General features: G+C 34.7%; 1 protein-coding gene across 11 annotated transcripts in view; it reads left to right on the forward strand.

Annotated features, from left to right (window-relative positions):
• The window catches only part of ZNF280D (zinc finger protein 280D), a 53,651-nt gene extending 37,782 nt beyond the window's left edge, over positions 1-15,869 (forward strand). For 3 of the 11 annotated variants that reach the window (XM_075505945.1, XM_075505947.1, XM_075505951.1), the window contains 3 exons: positions 6,096-6,141; positions 8,718-8,773; positions 14,040-15,868. In XM_075505945.1, the coding sequence (XP_075362060.1) occupies positions 6,096-6,141; positions 8,718-8,773; positions 14,040-14,676 (739 nt within the window). In that variant the 3' untranslated portion in view covers positions 14,677-15,868. Of the gene's footprint in view, positions 1-445; positions 544-6,095; positions 6,142-8,717; positions 8,808-14,039 lie in introns of those variants that run through there. The other 8 variants (XR_012776237.1, XM_075505949.1, XM_075505953.1 and 5 more) reach the window with 8 other exon arrangements.
• Positions 15,870-21,141: the final 5,272 nt, after the last annotated feature.

Raw genomic sequence — 21,141 nt, forward strand, 5'->3', positions numbered from 1 at the left:
TGGGGCTCTTCAGAGTCACTTCATCATCGGAAACGATGACTCACAGTTACAATCTTGAACGCTTTTGGATCTTCTCTTGCATCTCTCAGATGGTATCTTTTGGTATCTTATATTATATATCTGATGGTCTGCATGTGTTGTAAAACTCATCTTTATTGCTAATGACCAGACATGTTCTATGAGCTGTGTAGTGTTGATGAGACTGTCTTTGGACCAGAGTCCTGCCATTAGTAATACAAATAACCTAGCTGGAGATGTTCCAGCAGGAATTGCTTTTTAAATTGTTACTCTACATAAAGTTGCCTTGTTTGTTTAGTGATCCACCTTGTGCGGAGGGAATAAGGCTTAATAACTATGCCAGTACTCTTCTAATGCTCAACTCTCTGCTTTTGCGCAACAATTAACATATTTTTAAATGAACTGACAGCAGACATTTTTGTTGCAGGGGAGTTGAAAGTGAGCAGGTATCCTATACTGCCTTGGCTCACTGATACATCATTGTGGACCAGAAAATTGAACCCAGTCCAGCTTGGGATTATTTTGGTATGTAAGCAAACAAGGATCTGACCAGACCTTTTCCTTTTTCTTCATACATTGAAGCTGTGGTATTCTCTTCTTGCATCTTTTAGGCAGCAGGTCTGGTCTTTTCTCCCAATATTGTAGTCTGGCAAAGGCCCTTCTGTGATAATGTTCTCTGCTTTGCAGCATTGACTTGCAGCTTTTTGGGGGCTATACTCCTTTGAAGAGAGGCTTACCAGGAGTTTCAGTTATGTGATGCAGTGTTTCTTTGCTGCTCATTTGCAGTGTTTCTTTGCTGCTCAAGTCTATCGATATCATCCCATGCTAGAGTAGCATATAAATGATGACATATACGCATTGACATCAAAGCCCATTTTGTTCTGAACTTGATCCTAGCTTCTGAAACTAAAGGGCTTTGTCATTCTTTTTGGGTATTCACTAAAACATACAAGTCCTGATCTATTTAATGCTCAAGTAAGTTACGTTTTTGTCTGCCAATGACTTTACAGTATATAGTGGCAAAATATGCTTTGAATGACTTCTGTCGCATGTAACTGCATAAACTGAATCTTGGCCAAAGGAATTTATTAGCTGCTTTGCTCTGGTAGCTAAGCTTCTTTTTGCTCTTAAATACTGTAGGAGGAAAGCATGAGCCTTGATTCTGAGGGTGGACCAGCCACAGTTCATTCACACCTTGTTCTTTTGGTATCATCTCTCATCTTCAAGGATGCTCTACTCAAGCTGCTGAGACATCTGCTGCTTTTGATTTCACTGCTTCTGACTTCATCTTTAGTTCTAGATTATCTATGGCAAGTTTATCCATCAACAGGTTGTCTGGATATATGATGAGCTTTCCTTTTGTCATGATGAACATCTAGTGTTCCTCCAAACTCAACCTCCTGCTTACAGTGGATACGTGTCTTGGTTGAATCTCTAATTTACTGGCTTCCAAGCAGCCTAATAGACAGAGCTAATCTTACTCTGAGATAAGTCACTGGTATAATCTCCTAGTTGTAAGAGATTATTTCTGATGAATGCAAGCTGTTCTTGATTTGCAGCACTTTCTTTTTCTGCATAATCAAATTCTCTGAGATTAATCCATTTTACTGATGTTTTTGTCCTCTTCACTGTTAGTATTCAAACAGTAACAGTTTTGGTGATAGTGAGCTTCTGCGGCCACTGTGGTATTGCTAAAATAGCAAGGGTCCTGTCATCCATTGTCCCTTATGCATATTTTGTGATTGAGCATCTGCACGCTTACTCCGTACTCTATAGTCTTGTTGTTCTTTTTGCTACTTTTTTTTCTTCTGACAGAAGCTATGTTCCATCTTGAATGCTGCTGTTCAACTTCAAGCATCAGTTACCTACTACAGGTTTTTCTTGCAGGACTTATTTCTGTTTTGACACAGCAGCATTCAAAAAAGCATAGTGGGTTTGTGTTTTCATTATGAACGTGCTGTTGCATTTCAGAGGAAGTTGAATCTGTGATATTTCACTTTCATTCAGGTTTCTGGCAACAAAAAAACTGGAATATGATTGCAGATTTTCATGGCTTTCAGAAATGTTCTTTTAAGAATTTCCCAGAAATTACACGAGATTGACACTTCGATTTGAAGTTATGTGAATTACACTTCTTTTGAATGCTCATTTGGTTCTTTTACAGCTTTGCCTCAGAAATTTTTTAAGTTTCAGACTTGCAGTTAAAGCACCTGTAAGCTACATGGAGATTTGCCAGCTTTGTGTAAATAGTTCACGTAGAAACAATTGGCATTGTGGCATCCTGTTTCCGTTTGTATGAGGATCTCAGAAAAGTTACTCATGGAAAACTCATAACATAAAACCAGTACTAAACCATGCAAGTAAACCTGCCTGACTTGATATTAAATGTCCCTGATGGGTCCCAACAACTACCAAGTTACATGAATAATGCAACATATTGGACCACATCTGCAAGGACAGAGCATGAATATGCATGGTATAACCAGTTTAGGTTATGGTTGAAGAATTAAGATTTCATTTGTATGTACCTTCACCTGCCTGTCTTTTGTTATTTTTAGGACATTGAGTGTCACTGCATTATGGGCTCTTAAAAGAGATGTAGTTGCAGGGCAACTTTGCTTGATTAGCAAATTCTGTATTACTTTTCTTTTGAAAGTCTTTCTGACAAGAAAGTAAATGTTTGTTTCTGTTATTCTGTTAAATGTTTGTAACTGCAGCTTTGTGCATAACAACACTTCACTACTCATGATAATAATAGTTATTATGTAGCTGTCTTCATTGCTAACCCCATTTTACAGGTGAGAAACTGGAGACAGTGTTAAGTAACATGAATGTCACCATCTTTACTTTCCCATTCAGTCATTAACAGTGTAAAACACCATAGCATAGAAGCAACTTTTTCTTCTAACTATTCATTCACATGTACCTTCCAGGGAAATGCTCAATCAATCAGATATTTAGGGGAGAATTTTGCTTTATGAATCAATGGCTCTACTAAGAGTTTTCAAAAGGGGGAGTTTTTCTGCTAAAAGCTGGAGTTCTTGGAGAAAAAAAAAAAAAACCAAACCCAAAACCAAAACCCAAAACAAAAAAACCCCAAACACAAAAAACTAAATGCAAAGACATTTCCATTCTTTTGGTTGTGAAATAGATTTATATTTATAATGCTGGGTGTGGTTCAGTTGAGTGGCTGGAAGGTACCTTGAGTCACTTAAATAACAAAGTTGTTTTCTAGAAATTCTTGAAGCTACAATCGTCCTAGAAAAGGTTACTTTTGGTTAGGGGTGGGCAAAAAAGGGATGTTTGGCAAAAGATTCCAGCTGAGTTTCAGTACTGCTTACCCAAAGAAGCTGTGGGAGTAACTTTTTGGTTGGAAGAAAACATGGTAGATCGCTGGGAAGACAGTTGCTCATGATTTGAGCTCTGTGTGTGGGCGCAAAAATCCATAACATTATTATGTGAGAGCAGGGGAAGCAATGAGACTGTATGAATTTCAGAAATGAGAATACTCCTATCCATGCTTGGACTGTGCATTTTAGAGTTTACTTGTTTCACTGACTCCAAATCTCTTCCATTAGTCCTAGGTGACTCCTCATGTATCAAAGTTTCAGATCAACCTGAATTTAGACTTTAAGGTGTCTAATGTTCTTTCTTACCTGGCTTTTATTCTGAGTCTCTTTGGTTTTATGGCCAATCCATTCTATTGAATATCTCAGTCAAGCTGAAATTTTGTGCTCAGCTGCTACGTTTTGGGGGCATGTTTTTTAAGGGATTGACAATTAGGGGGCGTTTTTTCATTGCTCTTAACTGGAAGTTTATTTTTTATGTAGAATAAAGAATCTTTGGAGAGTTCTAGAGAGGTTTCAAAATTGTTTGAAATTGTGGACCAAGAGGCTGTACTTACCAGAGATGGTCATGATCTTTGTTTTATTTCCACGATGTTCTTTCCAGAAGCACTGTAGCTCCATAGATGTAAGAAAGTGCGTTGCCTTTGTTGCTGTTTGAGAGCTATGGGATTTAAGATTTCTTATGTCATAAAAGTGTGGGGAACATTACAAAGTAATAGTCTTCTATGGTTTAGTATCCATTTATGAAACTTCTGCTAATTACAGATTAGAAGGAACTACTTTCTGAAACCTATTCCTAAACAGAATTAAGGTTGAGAATATATGTCAGGAATCCAAGGTAAACCATATTAACAAAGATGTGGTTATCACAAAAATATTATAAACCCTGTTCACTTCTAAAACAGCATAAACTAGCCAATTTGAATATGTTTTATAAGCTATAAAACATGATGCCAGAAATCTATCAGAATGTGATGTAAAATAATATTTATAATGTATTTAAAACAAGCTACAGGTATTGGATTCAATTCATACCCATTTATTTTGGTGGCAAAACTTACATATATTCAGACAAGAACAACAGTATGCTTTGTCCTTGGATATACAATATCTGATTTAATTGTGTTTAAATTGTTCTGCTCTTTCAAGAGTGACTGTTTTTAGACAAAGTACTATTTTCAGCATATTTGTTTAAGTTATTGCATAGAAATCATTAAAGCAGTGAAGCTAAGCTAAATATATGGTGTTGCATCATCTTTTACTGATGTTGCTACTCATGATTAAATACTTCAGAGTATTTCAAGTCCCTGACACAAAAAATGTGCTGTCATTTGATTTACCCTGATCGTTTTTCTTACTGTTAATTAGATGGGCATTGTTACAGTGCTATGATAGCAGTGTTATTTTTAAATAATCCTTTTTTGGTAGTTATTTTTGCCATCTTTTATTGCAAATTAAGATGTAATAATTAAAATAGTTATAAATAGTTGTTTATACTACAGTCCGAGTTGTTGCCTACCTGTTAGAACATTAATGTTAGAAGGTGTTTATGGTGTGCTGAAAGTGTCCGCTAAAATTCTTTAAAAGGTCTGGGTTTAGCACTGCTTTCTTGGATTACATTAGGAAAATAAACGTGGTAGATATCAATCTAAAATTGCTATACATGTTTCATAAAATTTAAATTGATGAAGTTTCTTGTGTCAAGTATTTTGTACCTTGTGGACAGCCATTAAGACTTGCTGAAATCGTGAATAATTTATGATTAATAACATTATTTGAATATAACAGAGGCAGCACCATACTTCAGCAGATGACATTTGCCTTTAATGCAGCATCAACAAAGACGATACACAGGCATAAGCAGTTTTGAGGGTTTTGTTCACTTTTTTTTATAGGAACCCTTTGAAAGGTTAGATTTTTATATTAGAACTGATGACTTAACAAGGTTTTGTAGGAGACATACATTTTGTTATCTCTGGATAGCATTTTCTTATATAAACACAAAATCAATTTTAGTGATGTTGTGATAACCTGTTTAATGTTTTTTGGGTTTTGTTGGTTTTTTTTTTTTAAAAAAGTCAATAAATTTAAATCATTTATAGCTTCTCTAGTGTATGGACTGTGCCTGTGAAGGTATTTTGAGGGAAGTATCTCCTCCAAATAGTAGTTGGAGGTCAGCTGCAATGTTTTACAGTTGCCCTAAACTACAGCTGTGTTCTGGGTATTTGGGTTATGGTAGACAATTAAAAGAAAATTGAGCTAGTTTTGCAGAATGTTTTTGTTGGGTCATAGTAGAGCTTTATGCACTTTTAAAAAGTGCATTTCAGCAAATTTATCATTTCAGACCTTAAATACTTCAGTCATGGTTTAAAAGGCCTTTATGGTGAGGAGATTATTCCTCATGTAGAATTGCAGTAAGTGCTAGAATAAAAGTATTGCTAACCATCTTAATTAAGACTGTTGCTTCCTGGCTTTCATGAGGTTAGATAACTGGAACACAGGTTACATGAAACAAGTTCATCTTATTTCTGTATACCCAATAAAACATTTTGAAATTCTGAAATGCTCTTCTGGAACTCAGAAGTACGTTTAAGCTCAAAATAAGTATCAACTTTAAAAATTGATTTCAGATTACCAAGTTGCTTTCTTACTGTAAGTATCTTCATCCTTATCTCTATTTTTAACCACACAGTATTTTAAAACATTGAATCTTGATTCATTATCCACTAGGTTAAAGACCGAAATCTCCATTAGAGAGAGAGAAGCTAAGTTGGAGGTAATGTCTTTTCTTTTCTCCACACAGTCTAACAGTATCTCTGAACTTCATAACTAGTTTGAAGATCCAAGACAATTTTTTTAACTATACATATACTATTGAGTCATGGTGTTCAGAAGATATGCATAGTGCAAAAATCTAGCTTTCTGTGTTTTACTACAAAAACATGTGGCAGTGTTGGAGGGACACCTTTAATACATCTGCCACACCCAAAGATTTCCAGTTTGCAGTCAGTCCTTTCTGGTTGACTTGTATGCCGGGTTCCAATGAAGGAATGGTTTAGTTGCCTTAGATATCTTCATCTTCAGGGAACTTGGGAATTGACCTAAAATATAACCTGAGATCTGGGTAGATACTGACTCTGAACTGTAACTTTTTGAGTTTTTTTTTTTATTTTTACTTCTTTAAAGAGGAAAATCTTTGGAAATGCCTCTTCAGGCCCGAATTATTTTTTTTTTTTTTCTAGGCATGTGTACAAATTTTCCCCTGCTTTCTGCCTATCAGGAAGCTAAATGATCTCACAGTACATCTTCTTAACTTTTTTCAAAAATACAATCTTTGGATTCTGATTTTACAGAATTTTCTTCTGTAAGAAGTTGTCTTTCTGTTGCCCTTCAAAAAGGGCAATCTGTTACAGAAATCCCAGCTGGTAAGAGAGTGGGAGAAGTCCTCAGATGTAGTAAAGGTTTTTCTTGTAACACTGCTTGCCTGCTTTCCAAAATGCAAAGTGGTTGGTGAGGTTTTTTAACAGAGGCAATGATTTCGTATAAATATGAGAAGACTGTTCATCATTCAGCAGCGTTAAGCAAGATTCTCAAACATACACAATAACACCTTTTCTTTCCATAGACTCCATTACCACTTCAGGTGTGTTTTCTCTTAGTTTCTCTTTTTTTTTTTTCCATCCCATATTGTGTTTCAGCATTATAGATGATGTGGAATTTGCATTTTTTGCTCCACAAAATTGTTGTTCCGTAGTAGTGGCTTTCATTTAAAAATAAAACAAGAAATGCAACGTGCCCCCCAAAACCCACACAAAAACAAAACAAAACACCCAGCCCACACACCCTAGCCAGTTGGAAAAGATGGAGAATACAGACAGAATAGGCTACTTTGGTGTTAGCTGTCTTGAGCTTACAGGACATCTGAACCAAGACCTTTCAGAACAGTGAGCTGCTGTTCAGTGTGGTCTGGGCCATGTGGGACCTCTGGTTGTTTTTTCCAAGGTGCCATGGAATGCCTGTTATTTCGCTGCAGCCAGATGCTTGATGTTTTGGCTGTTTGTTGGAATACACAGCAGGAGGTCAAAGGACAGACCCCTAGGGTGCTGAAGAACCAAAAATATAAATAGATGAATCAGGTTGTTTAAAAATATAGCATTTAAACCTCAGAGAGATAAGTCAGGAAATCTTCCTTTCCTGGTAGTTCCCAGTGGTGAATATGGTCAGCCAGGGCAGAGGAGGATGGTGAATAGGGAAGGTGGTTCTGTAGTAGGAAGTAGAGTGCAGTAATTTTAAGTCAGAAAGTGTTTCTTAGCATGGGTCATATGTGTATGGGTTTTGTATACAGAAATATAATAAAGTATGATAGAAGTATAGCAAAGGGTATTTTAGAAGATAGTATAAGCTTAACTTTACGATACAGTTTTAAAATACCTGCTGTGTAATTTGGCCTCGTTGAAACAAAATATACCACCTCTGGGGGGGGAAGGGAAATAATATGCTAAAAGTATATAACATTGTTTACACAGTTTTAAATATTTAAGAAGTTGTGATACAAATAATCATTTCAGATGTTCGTCTTTCTCTATGTACAGTGACGTTTTCTATTTTAAAACCAAAATTAACTTTTATTCAGACAGAAAAAAAGTTTAATTTCTTACTTTTGTTATTTAGGCACTTAGGAAACTAAGTGAGAATAAGATTTTATGGGCAAGATGCCCTGTAGCATAGAATATGCTTTTAGAAGACTGGTGTGGCTGTTTCCAAATGGCAGTTTTCAGTCACTTGTTTTTCTACTGCTCTAAAAATGGGGGGGGGGATTGCCTTTGTTCATGTTGTTTAGAGTTAAAGTTATTTCATTGGCAAAGTTTTAATAGAGACTCAAGTTTCTTCCGTGACAAGCATTTTGTTAAGAATCTTCCTTATATTTACACTTAAGGTAATAGCATCTGTAGGGCTAAAACACTGTGTAATGCTCAAAAAATATACTCACCTCAACTTTGTCTTTCTTGCTTTTCCTTTGTTTTTTTGCCTTTTTTTTTGCTAGCAAAACACAAGTTTAGTTCAGGTTTTTTTTCTCTCCAAATAAAAAGCTGTCCAGACTTTTTATTGAAATAATTGAAATTATGTATATGAAAAAGGCTACAAGAGTTGCTGTAAAGTTTTTCTTTGTTTCTGGTTTGTTTTTTTTTAACTTGGAAGACTATTTGCAAACATCTGTACTAAGATCCATGCTCAATCTCTGCTACATTAGCAGATTTATGGGAATGTCAGTGTCAAATTATTTCTACAACTTTATATTGTAATCAGTTGCTCATGAATGTAAAATAAAAGAAATATCATTAATTATTACAGAAAATTTCAAGACCTAGTATATCTGAAGGAAAAACAGAAACACCAACTTTTGAAAGGTAAATACAATGATCAGCTGCATCTTGAAATCAGGTACATAAAATAACACATACTGTGTTATTTCTCAGGTAATTGGGCAAAAGTACTTAATTAGTATTTTCATAATGTGTATTTTCTATGATAGAAAATTTTGAATGGTGGTTATAATGTACTTACTCAACAAGACATGTAGAGTTTAGGTTCCAAGTCTCAAAACGCATTCTTAGTAATGCTTAAACTACAAATTAGTCAAGATTCATAAGACTTTAAATAAATTGTACAGATTGTTAAAAGAAGCATTTTTTGTAATATTGCATATGAGTTAACAGTATTACTGGGACAATTGGAAAACAATTTTAAAATACAGTATAAAATGTTAGTACTTGGATATTCATTTAGGTTTTTAAAAACCTGTGTCATTTTTGGAAAGCATACTCAACCAAATTCTTAGCAGAGCAAATATGTTGAAGTTGTTGGGTAACTAACAATTATAGCTCTATACTTAAACATGCAAAATTGTGGTATTGTTTATGGCAGTCTGGGGAAATAACTGAAATCTTATACATTTCTTCTGGCGCATATTGTGGGCAGACTTATACTTCATATAATTAATCTAAATTATTACCTCAGATCCCACAGCCTGAAATGTCTTATTCCAGTTAGTGATCTTTCACAATTTTTGGTGCAAATTTAACTTTTAAAAGCTTAGTCAAAACATAATTGTAGGTATTTGTTATATATGCATTCGTAGTGCCTTTAAAAAAAAAAAAGGGCAAACTGCTTTCAGAGTCTCAGTAAGTCTCTCTGTTTACTCTAGTCATATGCAGTGTGGGCCAAATAGTTTGAAATTTTACTTTCACTTAAAATGCTTGCTTAAGAATTAAGACTAAATGGTTCAGGTATTAGAAGCTAACTCTGTCTTTAAGCTACAGATTAGTAAACAGTCACTATAACTATAATGTACTACTTTCTCCTATCCTTGTGTTTAAGTAGACAAAAATAATTTTAATATATAAATCTGTTCTGTGTTTTCTGTTAAAACTTCATTTGATACTACTTTATGGGTTTTAAGACAGACACCTGGAGTGTTGTAGCTCTAGCACCAGAGATTCTCAGTCCTCAAACACTTTTCTCTGTTATTAAGCCAAGGTAGTTACTTTGATATTAGCAAGTAATTAGCGGTGCAGAAGCAGATGAGTAGATGAAAGCGGTTGATTCTGAGAATCCTGCATCTTCACTGCACTGTGGTTGGGGAGGTGTTATTTTAGACCAGACTTGTGTTCCCTGGACAGAATGCCCATACTGTGCACACATTCAGAGCTGTGTGGAACATCCGTTGTTGGCTTGGACTCTTGAGGACCCAGTTTCATTAGGAGTTTGAGCACTTGTGGATCAGAGCTTCCGGTTCATTTTCCTCAAAAAGAAATTAGTTTGCATTCCCCAGGACTGCTATATAAACCAAACCAGTATGTGGGAATAAGCAAGGAATGTGCCTCAAAACCATGGTGCTGTTTCACACCAAACTGTTAAGGTAAATGCAGCTGTAATACAGGTTTTGTTACGAGGAAATACTTTTCCACAGGCTGAAGGTATGTTTGCACATAATTTGCAACTACTCTGTATGCAGATGTGTAAATGTCACTTATTTATAGTTCTGTTCTGAAGTTGTATGATTTTTTTCTTTCTTGCTGTAGAGTTCTTCCCTGAATGATTTTTAAAATCTTAATATAAAATACCAATATAAAGTAATAAAATACTCAAAGTTAAGTGAATATGTATAGCAAAGAGCAGCAAAAAAATGTGAGGTAGTAAGATTTTAAAACAACAAATATTTAGAGCCTAGCTTCCCTTAGCCTCACTTGGCACCCAAATCTTACATATTCTATACAGTGAGAAAAAGAAGAAAAATCCCTTTAATTTCTAGGCTTCTGTAGCTTGGGATGGTTGTATGTTTGGACCTGGTAGACTCATGTTTTGGATTCAAAATTGTCTTGTGCTACTCCCTTGAAGTAGTCTTATTCTAAAACTTCATGTAGACAATATGGCAGCTAGTTTTTTAGTATAGCCTATATTTGATAGTCTAACCATGGTTTGTATCATGCTTGAGAAAACAGATTCATTTTTTTCATTAAACAAAAGTCAGATTTTACATTCTAACTGTTCACTGAAATCCTCCTTTCTATATAATAAAGTTATTACCATTCTCGTGTTTTCTGGTCTTTTTGATGTCTGAATTTTTTGTTTTCTTACACTGTAACCAGTATTGTTTGCACATAGAGTACTAACAGTATGTTTCATTCCTAATATTATGTGGAAGGCTATTCTTTTTCAGCTGCTGACTTACTAACAGAATGATTTCTTGAAATCCTATATGATTTTTCTTTTTATTGCGGGATTTTAGTGCATCACAATTGCTAGGTTTTGTTTATTCATCTGCAGTTCTCAGCAGAGGTAAATTATTTAATTGGAGAACTGTTCTATCAGAATGAACTTACTGTTGTGCTTAGCAATCTAAAATATCACTGTTCTTTGCGGATAATTTTTTTGTGATGGTGATTGTTGTGCAAAAACTTGTTCAATTTTCTTTTTATACTCTGTTTTATTGGTATGAATGACTCATGGGAAGGTATGCTGATGAGAGGCAGCATGTTTCTGCATGAGAAATTAAAATATATAGATTTTTCTTTTCGTTCTCCCCACTTCCTCTCCCTCCCTTCCTGTGTTTTGCCAAAAATGAGTGAGAATGAGAGGCTGGGTTTGGATGAAGCTGGGATTTTGGTTACTAGAAGGTGAGGGAGATTGTGATGGATTCCTTTTATATGTTAAGGGCAGAAACTTTGAAGAGTTTCTTGGTGTGAGTCTTGTTTCTGTGTATGTATTTGTAATCCATCTGGGATTTCCAGTATGGAAACGCTGCTCTGTGTGTGCTAATGAGGCATTCGTCATTCCTTTATTTAAACCCTTTTTTTAATATTTGTTTTCAAAACTTCCCACATAAAGCATAATACTGTGCTTGTTAACTCTGCTACTACACTTCACCCTCAAGCTGCTTGTTGAAAGTAGTAGCTAAAGGTCATATATATACACTGGTTCATAAAGAGTTGACTGGATTTTCATATGAAAACAATTGTAAATATTTACTAGCGTTTGTATGGCTCTGTATAGCTTAAGCATTTCTCTGGAATAGATGAGGTAATTAGGAACAGTTATGGCAAGACCAGTTATGTCAGCCACAGCTGGAGGTGGTTCAGAATGTTGGCTTTTGTGCTGGAACTTATTCTTGAGTTTTCCCTCAAATATTACCCTTTTTTCCACTTTTTTCTAGAAGTTTGTGAGAGAGGAGAACTTGGATAGAAAATGTGTTTGTGTATTCAAGAATGTCATTTACTGGTTTAGATAGTCCAATAAATGAAAAAAAGCCCTTTCTGTTTGACACAAGTAGCAAATACAGGTTGTAATTTGATAAAGAGGTTGGCCTGTCTCTTGAATTAATTCCTTATTATGAATGAAAATCAGTGTAACAGAATGAAAAGATCCTTATGACTACCTCAGTGACCAGTAAGATTTCACCGCTCCAGGATGTCTCAGCAGTCTGTTATCCCTACTCAGAATATTCCTCTGATTTAAATTCAAAGTAGGAAATGGAATATTCTTGGATTATTTTATTTAAGTAAAACTTGAAAACAGATTTCTGGATGTTTGTAGTATGTAGCACCTCTTCCAGAATAACCATTTTCTGTAGAACTCAATACCATTTAGCATATAGGCGAATCACATGAATTGTTTTAAATTCCTGGATCAGTAGAACAACACGTCTAGACTTTCAGCTTGAAAATATATCATACAAATATAGTAGCATGAAATTGGTTATTCCTTTTAAAAGTCCTGGAACTGCCTGTTGCTTAGGTAATGTTAGAAGTTGTTTTAGCCAAAAATTATTTCAAACCATTTTTAAAACTTATTTTAAGAAATAAAGTACAAATGCATTTTAATTCATCAGATATTTGGTGATATTGTATATCTCGCATCTTTTGTCTGCATGTCACTGTTCAGAGACTGTTTTCATTTTTAAGTTTTAAATTTTAAAAGTTAGTTTGGGAGACTTATTTGCTCCTATTTTCACTTCCTATATAGAATTTATATCTGAAATCAGACCAACTGTTGTTCTTCCATTCCATATCCCCCCCCCCCCCCCGCTTTATTTTGTCTGTCACCATCATCATTTTAGGTGATTTGAGCTACTTCTCATTCTGAAAAAGTTTGAGTGGGTTAGAAATTATATTAAACTTTTACCAAATTTAAATCTTTACAGCAAAAATTGAGCTCCATCATTGAAAGGATGGGAGAAGCTGGTGTTCCTATAACAAATGAAGAGAAATATTAGAAACTAGTATTTAGAATTTTGACTGTTGGAATATGAACATATGAGCAAGTTGCATATAGCAATATGACCAGACTATTTTGTATTTTTGTGGGTACAGGTGGCATTTGAAGTATACAGTTCAGTCTTTCTTCGGAGCATTCTGATTTTTTTTCCTGGTCACCCTAAAGCGCTGCATGTATGTGGCTTTATTGAAATAATACAAGGTTTAAACAATCAGTTTGTCTACATAAAGTTCATGTTCTGTGTTTTAGATTTTATTATACAGTAAGATTCTCATTTTTACTTGCATAATTCAGTACTGATCTATATTTCCTTTTTATAAACATACAGTTTTACTCTGAAAATTGACTGAAAATGCTACTTCACAGGTTCACTTTTTCAATGAATCCAAATTTGTAGTTGTTCAACTAAATTTTAGATTTAAGTTAATTTACATTTCAAACTGTTGGCTTTTTTTCCTTGCTTTACTCTCATTAGTATTGCAGAGTCAGTTTGATGGTATAAAGGTACAAACTGGTTTCTTTTTCTTGCACATCATCAACAAAAGTTTCCAAGTAGTTGTATCTTTATCTGTGTCAAAGAGGCTGTGCAGGTAGAGGAACTTAGCATTGTATTTTGGAAAATTCCATGTGTCACACAAAGGGGACAACTTAACCTTCCTTTCTGGAGATGAAGTGCAAGAACTAAAGAGCACTAATTGACTGCTAAATACAAAGCTGAGTTTGTAAATAGGTAAGAAAAATGCAGCTGTTAATTAAATTCAGCCCATCTTGCTATGAAAATTTGTGAGAAATACCAAATAGGAAATCTACAATACCACTTTCTGAGTGTACTTTGCAGAGTACAGCCATGTGTTGCTTTATTTCATTTGTTATAAAAATAACTTGTTTTGTTTTTTTCAGCAAACAAGAGCATGACTCTTCAGATGAAACGAAAGAATGCAATAGAAATCAAACTAAAAAAGTTGCATCAGTTGAAAAGAATGAAGAAAACCTATCATTGTCAAATACAGAAAATGTTCCTAGTTTGGAACTCCCTGACAACAGCTCAAAGAATTCTTTGCATGAGAAAGGAGCATGTTGCGATTCAGATAATAACAAACAATTAGCAGATGAGAAACAAAAATGTATTCATGATGAAAGTGAGTTGAAAATTTGCCAAAGTTCAGATAATGTTATCTTGAATGAGCAGACTAAAGTACATAGCTTGGATGAAACTACACTTTCAGCAATGAACGCAAGGGACTTGAAACTAACATTGGGTGAAGATGTTAGTTTTGAGCAGTTCTTGAGAAAAAGAGATGAACCTGAATCTGTTAGTTCAGACATTAGTGAACAAGGCAGTATTCATTTGGAGCCTTTGACTCCATCAGAGGTACTAGAGCATGAAGCTACTGAAATTCTTCAAAAAGGTAATGTTGCACCTTCATCAAAGAAAGCTGGACAACTCTCTGAACAAACAGATGAGAATTCTAAAGAAAGCAGTCCCAACAGAATGGAAACAGCTGTAAACAAGACAGATGAAAATGAAGCAAGCTGAAATTATGTTAATTTTATTGTTTGTTATAAACAATGGTAAGAACACCATGGACCATTCCTGATGAGTGTGCTCATTGATGCTACTTATTAAAAATAAAGGAAGTGGGAGAGGGAGAAGAGAAGGAGACACTAAAGGGAAGTTTTCTATATGAAGATAGCATGTATGTGTATGTACAACTGAATTAACTAAATTTACAAAAGGTAACACATTCAAATATATCTTCCTGTCTCTTGGATGTGATATATCTTATTAGATTGACATTTGAAAGGAGGAATAAATTCTAATTTTTATAGTTAACTAGCCCAGGATAAGGTGATTTGTTTGCCAAGAAAATATTTTTTTAAGTCCTTCAGTGTGAATATCATTAAACAGTGGAATTTAGTATGAATTCACTTCTGATGCTGAAATGGAGCACACTTGTAATGATGGTTATTGGTCTGCTGATAATTTGGGTAAACATAACCCTTTGGACTAGGTGTCACATTCCTGTCTGTAAAAGCATGTAAACAGAATTATATGAATCTATGCACCTCTGTACAGGTGTAATCCTGCCAGGCTGTAAGCTTACCTTAATAAACTTTCAGTGAAAGTGGAATTATTACAATAAAAATATATATTTGTGGGGTTTTCAATGTGCAGGCTGTGCAGAAATACCGAACATAATTGTATAAAGTAGAACATACTGCTCAAAGTACTGTAGCTGTTAGGCTTTTACCATTGTATTAATTATTCTTAGCCGTAGACCCATAGGAATGGTCTGTAAGTCACACCAAAGTATGGTTTAATGTAAAAACTGTTTTAAGCAAAAAGAAGGAAAACCCCAAACTGGAAACACCAACTGGCATGCATTCTGCCATTTTGCAGCTGCTACTGGCTAACTGTTACAAAAAGGACACAAGGGCATATAAAGTAGAATTGTACAGTTCAATTTCAGGACTTTTTGTAGTCTAAATTGTGTACAGAAGGATGGCTGCTGGTTTTGGTTTGGTTTTTTTGTTTTGTTTCTTTTTTTTTTTGTCTTCTAGTTAGCAGCTAGATGTAGGAATGCATATGATTAATGGTAGCTTGCTCTGACTTCATTGCTCCATTTGAAACATTCAGAATGTGCTTTTGACTTACAGTTTTGTTTCTAATGAATGTTAAATGTTTTGAACAGCTGTTAAAGCACTGCTGTAAATTATTACTTTTTGAGTAAATATTTGCAACAAAATGTTGTCTTTGTGCATAATTTTATGCTCAGCTTGAAACTTTGGGTGTAGTCTTCCCATGGTTTAAAAGATTTAGTGACAGTTCCCAAAAACAATTTCATTTTAAAATTGTTAATTTGAGACCTATGTGGAGTTTTTTGTTGGGGGGGTGTGTGTGTTAGAATTAAACGAGCAAGTGCCTATGCGTAAACGTATTTTTGTAGCTGTGTATTGTGGTAATGTGTTAACTTTTCCAGATTATATAGAGATATATTTCTGGGCCATAAGCATGCAACTGAAGTTACTCTGTCCTAGGTTAACTGGGCTCAGCTGCTAAATGAATCTCATCAGCAACAGTACTAAAATTTAGAGACCATCCAGCTTATTGTTGGAGCCTCTAAAGAAACCACATCAATCTCAACATCTCAAAAATGGCTTCAACCTCTAAAGAGTTATATGACTTAAATTTTGAATTGCATCTTAATTTTCATCCATGCAGGTTTAGAAGACTTTTAAATGGTGAGTGGAACAGTGTAAGTGTTCCACTTATCATTTAAAAGTTACACAGAATGTAAACATAGTCACAGCTCTTCAAGATCTGCCACTTTAAGAACTTCACATAACAAGACACATGAAAAAGCTGAGAGCAATTATTTGCGGTATTCTTCTGTTTTTTAAAGATTTTGGTGAAATTGTTAACTCGAGGTATGATTAACCAGTCTGATGTCTTTATGCATGTACACGCGGAAGACTATAAAATACAGCATCACAATGAGGACAGTTTAAAGGACTTAATCAGCTATGGAACTTGATGTGTATATTACTGAAGGAGTTCCTGAATGCATCTGCATTTAAAGCCAGAGAAATCTCTACAGTGTTTTTAATCTGATTGATGATCCTCCATGCAAATGATATATTTTGAATAACGCTCTGATATGTGGTGTTGGAAAAGATTAAGTTCAACTGGAACCAGCTGTATGATACTTGCTTGTAAATTTCTTACATTTGTCTTTTATTACGCAGTTAAATTTTTAAAACATTTACCATTTTAATAATAAGAATTTGGAAGAATTTGGCCACATACTGTTGAGAAAAGTTGGAAAATAAAACTCAGATTGAAAAATCTGCATATTTGGCAGAAGTGTATATATATTCTCAGGTACTTAATATGTAAAGCATTGTTTGTTTCAAACCATGTAGAGAATGCTTATACAAAAGGTAATGTTAGGTATAAAACACCCAAATATCTAGTAGCCCTTCCAGAGGAAGAGGTGGGAGAGAACTAGATTGTTCTAGCAAGACCATCAGATAGCTCTAAATAGGCAAGTAAGGTGTACCATGAAAACAGTGATGTTATTTTTGTGAAGGAGAAAAACTAAAATTCTTTACAATTTTTCCTATATGAAGTAATTAATTTGCTGACTGAACACTGTAGGAGACTGCATAATTATGAAGATTAATTTCTGTCATGTTGTTTGGGAGGTTTCCTACAGATAAGTTAAATTGGAACTTTTGGCTGAAGTCACTCCAGAAGATCAAGTTACATTGAATATGTTTTGAGTTATTTGAACATAACTGCACATAATTCAGATGGTTTTTTTGCGTCTGAGTCATTTAAAAGTTAGGCTTTTTTTTTCCATCCAGCTGTCAGTAGTTCTTATTCTGTGCCACCTCTCTCTTTTTACTTCAAGTTTTCATTGCTTTACCAAAAACCAGTAACTTAAAGTTAATTCTTGGTGTCCGTACTAGAAATAACTATTTCCCCTCATCTCAAGAGTCTTACCATATTTGCTTGAATAATCATTTCAGATTGTTTATATAATGTTTATTTTTAAGGAAATCACGTGCCATGCGTATGCTATCTTCATTATTTGCATTTAATGGAAAACTGTTGTCATTATCAGCTTAAGGTCAGTGAGTGTTCAGTCACTTGGAGCTTCCTTGAGTGCAGCCAGTGTCTCAGTTTGCCTTGTGCAGTTTGGGAAAGAAACTTTGACTTGCCTGCAGTTCAGATTTTCTTTAACAGAATGGACAAGTAAACCCAGGGAGAAAGATCAAATCATAGCACATGCTGAGTTCTAAGTGTTGGGTGATGTATTTTAAACAAGAAAACTTTTATAACAAAACCATGTCCACTTTTCTTTGCCTGGAAATGGGGAGAGAAGAACCCCAGGCAATAGGTGTTAAATCATACTGTGGTGCTTTACTTCCAGAAGGCATTAGAAGCTGAAGGTCAAGGTAAAGAATCTTGAGTAACACTTGGTATTCTGCAAAACCTTAAATAAAAGATCTCAAAGCTTTTCTGCAGGCATTAAGCATTGTTATATGCTGGCATGTAGAAAGCAGTTATTTTTTTATGCTATAGGTTATACCAATATTCCACCAAAGACTGTGGCTGTAGGCTGTCACAGTAGAGTTTTGTTAGAGACTGTTTAGAAATTTTTGCGTAGGGCAAATTTTATACCTGTTTGTTCTCTTTTTGTTTTTATTAGTGTTTGATTTTTGAGGCTTGTGAGCTTATTTTATCTAGTTGCATCCTGTGGTTTTTTTAACGTGTGCTTAATATGCCTCTAAAAAAAAATTGGTAAGTATGCTTTATGATTACTTGAATGATTTTTGCTTTTAATAAAACCTTTACTCCGGTTTTAATGTAGCTCAAAAGGACAGTTCTTGGTTCTTAGATGAGGCCTGGCATGTTACCTCCTTTGAACGTTACATTTTTATGCATAATTTTGACTCTAATTTTTCCCCCATTAATTCAGAAAAGTAGGAAGCTAAAAGTAAAGTATGTTGACTGGTATTTCGTATTAGTTTACAGACACTATACAGAAAGTTCTTTGCTGTGTTCCTTTGAGTTTTGGATCACTGTTCTAGCTCTAAGACACTTAATTAAAACTTTCTATTCAGTCATTTCGTTGACCCAAAGTAACCATGTTAAGTTGATGTTTCCTGTATTGCACCAGATTAAAAAAAAAAAAAATGTGGAAAATGTTTAGCTGTGAAACACTTCGTTTTGAGGGAGATTAATGTAGCTGTTATGCCTACAAGGTGCTATAAAGTTAATGTGTTTATTGATGTAAAAATGTGCTGGTTTTGTTGAGGTTTTTTTACTGTTCAAACCGTTATTTCAGAGAGGCTGAGGTTTTTGTGACAACCACAAGGATAACTGTGATATTATATGTATATCTGCATTTAAATTTGGGCGAACTTAGCTTCATATAAAGAAAACTAAATGCTCAAATTACATGTATGGTCTGTATTGGGCAATTTAAAATAAGATGAATTCCATGATCAAAAAGCGTTAGCTTGTCAGCAACCAGTTCTCCATTCTTTAAGCATTTTTTCAGGTAGCATTGCTAAACAAATTCCTTATGTTACGAATTTAATGTAAATAAACTTTGTTTCATATTTTAGTTCACTAAATTCTCAATGTTAGGCATTTAATTCAAAAGAGCTGTTTTCTCCAAAAATTTTGGCAAATGGAGTAGCATATAGTGGTATTTTTATAAAGAAAGTTGTCTCATACTGATAATGTAGCCTTGAAAATGTAACCTTTGTATGTTTTGCTCATAAATAGTATAATTAAGAATTAATCCTTTTGACTAAAGGAAAGTAACCTGTGGATCTGTTCCTTACAGCCTCTTGTGACTTTTTCATTCTGATCCTGTCATGATATTCTAGCAATAAATTGAAGTCCTTACTTTCCTCTCTTTTAAGGCTGTAGAAGAAGTGGAACATGAATACTTAATAGTTTTTAAATTGTCTGTGTTTTAATTACTTGGGTCTTTGCTGTCTGAAATGAGAATTGAATTTTGTGTACCAGTTTCTCAGGTTTTCAGCTGAATTCAGCTGAGATTTGTGTCTTTCCACTTAATCTTCTTGGAAAGACTTTGCTTTCTCTTTGAGCTAGCAAGTTGATGGCACATGGTATAATTTTCCCAGGATATTTAGTGAAATGCGATGTATTTGTTAGATATAATTTAAATGGCTTCTTTTTCCCTGTCACAACCCTTTGTATCTTGGAATGTCTCCTTCTCTTGATGGTTGGTCTATAATCAACTTTCAGGTTGTTGGCTGGTGATGGAAAGCAAAAGACACTTCTACAGAGGAGAAGCAAAAGTAAGTTCAGAATTTTAATCATGAATAGTAGTGTGCAATATGCGGGACAGGTTGGTTAACCTGTTTTATCTGCTACAGTGAAGCTTTTTTACAGATTCCTAAAATTGCAGCTTGAGAAACCAGAGCAGTTGGACACATCCAACGTTAATGGCTCTGAGAGACAGCAAAGAGCTTTAGATATCTGTATCGGATCAGAATTCCCAAAAGGAGCCTAAGGCAACATGTTCATGTTAGGGAAGCTTTTCTTCTATTTGTGTGACTTTTCACTCTGTTTTCTTTCCCAGATAACATATACTGGATGCCCTCTTAGACCGTAGAAAGGCCAGTTATCCTAGAGGAGATGAGTCCTTGTATGGTCTTCCTTGATGGAACCAAAAAGAAGGTCTTTAAATGTGGCATGTATGCTGTTTTATATTAATACAGTAAGATGTGACTTATTGTTGAATAGTGTCATTTTATGAATCTTTGCTAAATAATGAAGTTCTGTCAGTTCTTCTGAGGAGTCTCTTAACAATACTGTTTAAAATAAACATTCTTTTAAACTATAGCTTGTCACTTTTCAGTGACCTTTGTCTGAGATAGCAGGCTAGTAAGTACCACAGCAGAAAAGTATCGAGGCAGGCTGTGTCATCCTCTGTTTAAGGCCGATAATGACTTAGCCGTTTTTGAGGATAACCTATGAAGTTTCTTTGAGTTTGTTACAAGAGAAACTTCAATGTGCAGAAATTCTGTTGTTTATAACCTGCTTGGAACTTAATATTGATTCAATTTAAATTAGTAAAACAAACTTATTAAAGCAGAACATACTTTTTAATAGTCTAGAACTTACTTCTATTTGATAAAAGAAATCTGTTGTCCTCTGGGTTCATCAGAAGGCAGTCTTGATGATGTAAAAGGAAATCAAAGTACAACCTGTATTTAAAATACAGTAAACATACCGAAGTGTCTCTAGCAAAAGTAATGCAAGTTACTTGTGGGTGGGAACGTATAACAATCCACTTTGTCCAGAACTCTTCTTCTCGATTTTATTCAGTGGAGCGAATGATAAAGCTTCCTCCCTTCCCTTTGCAGTTGTTTCCCTTTGCGTATTTAAAATACTAGTGAGGGTGTAGTGCCAAAATCAAACCAGATGTTACATTTGTATGGTCTTTAAATATCA

The sequence above is a fragment of the Mycteria americana genome, chromosome 6 (assembly GCF_035582795.1).
Source record: "Mycteria americana isolate JAX WOST 10 ecotype Jacksonville Zoo and Gardens chromosome 6, USCA_MyAme_1.0, whole genome shotgun sequence".
NCBI lineage: Eukaryota > Metazoa > Chordata > Aves > Ciconiiformes > Ciconiidae > Mycteria > Mycteria americana.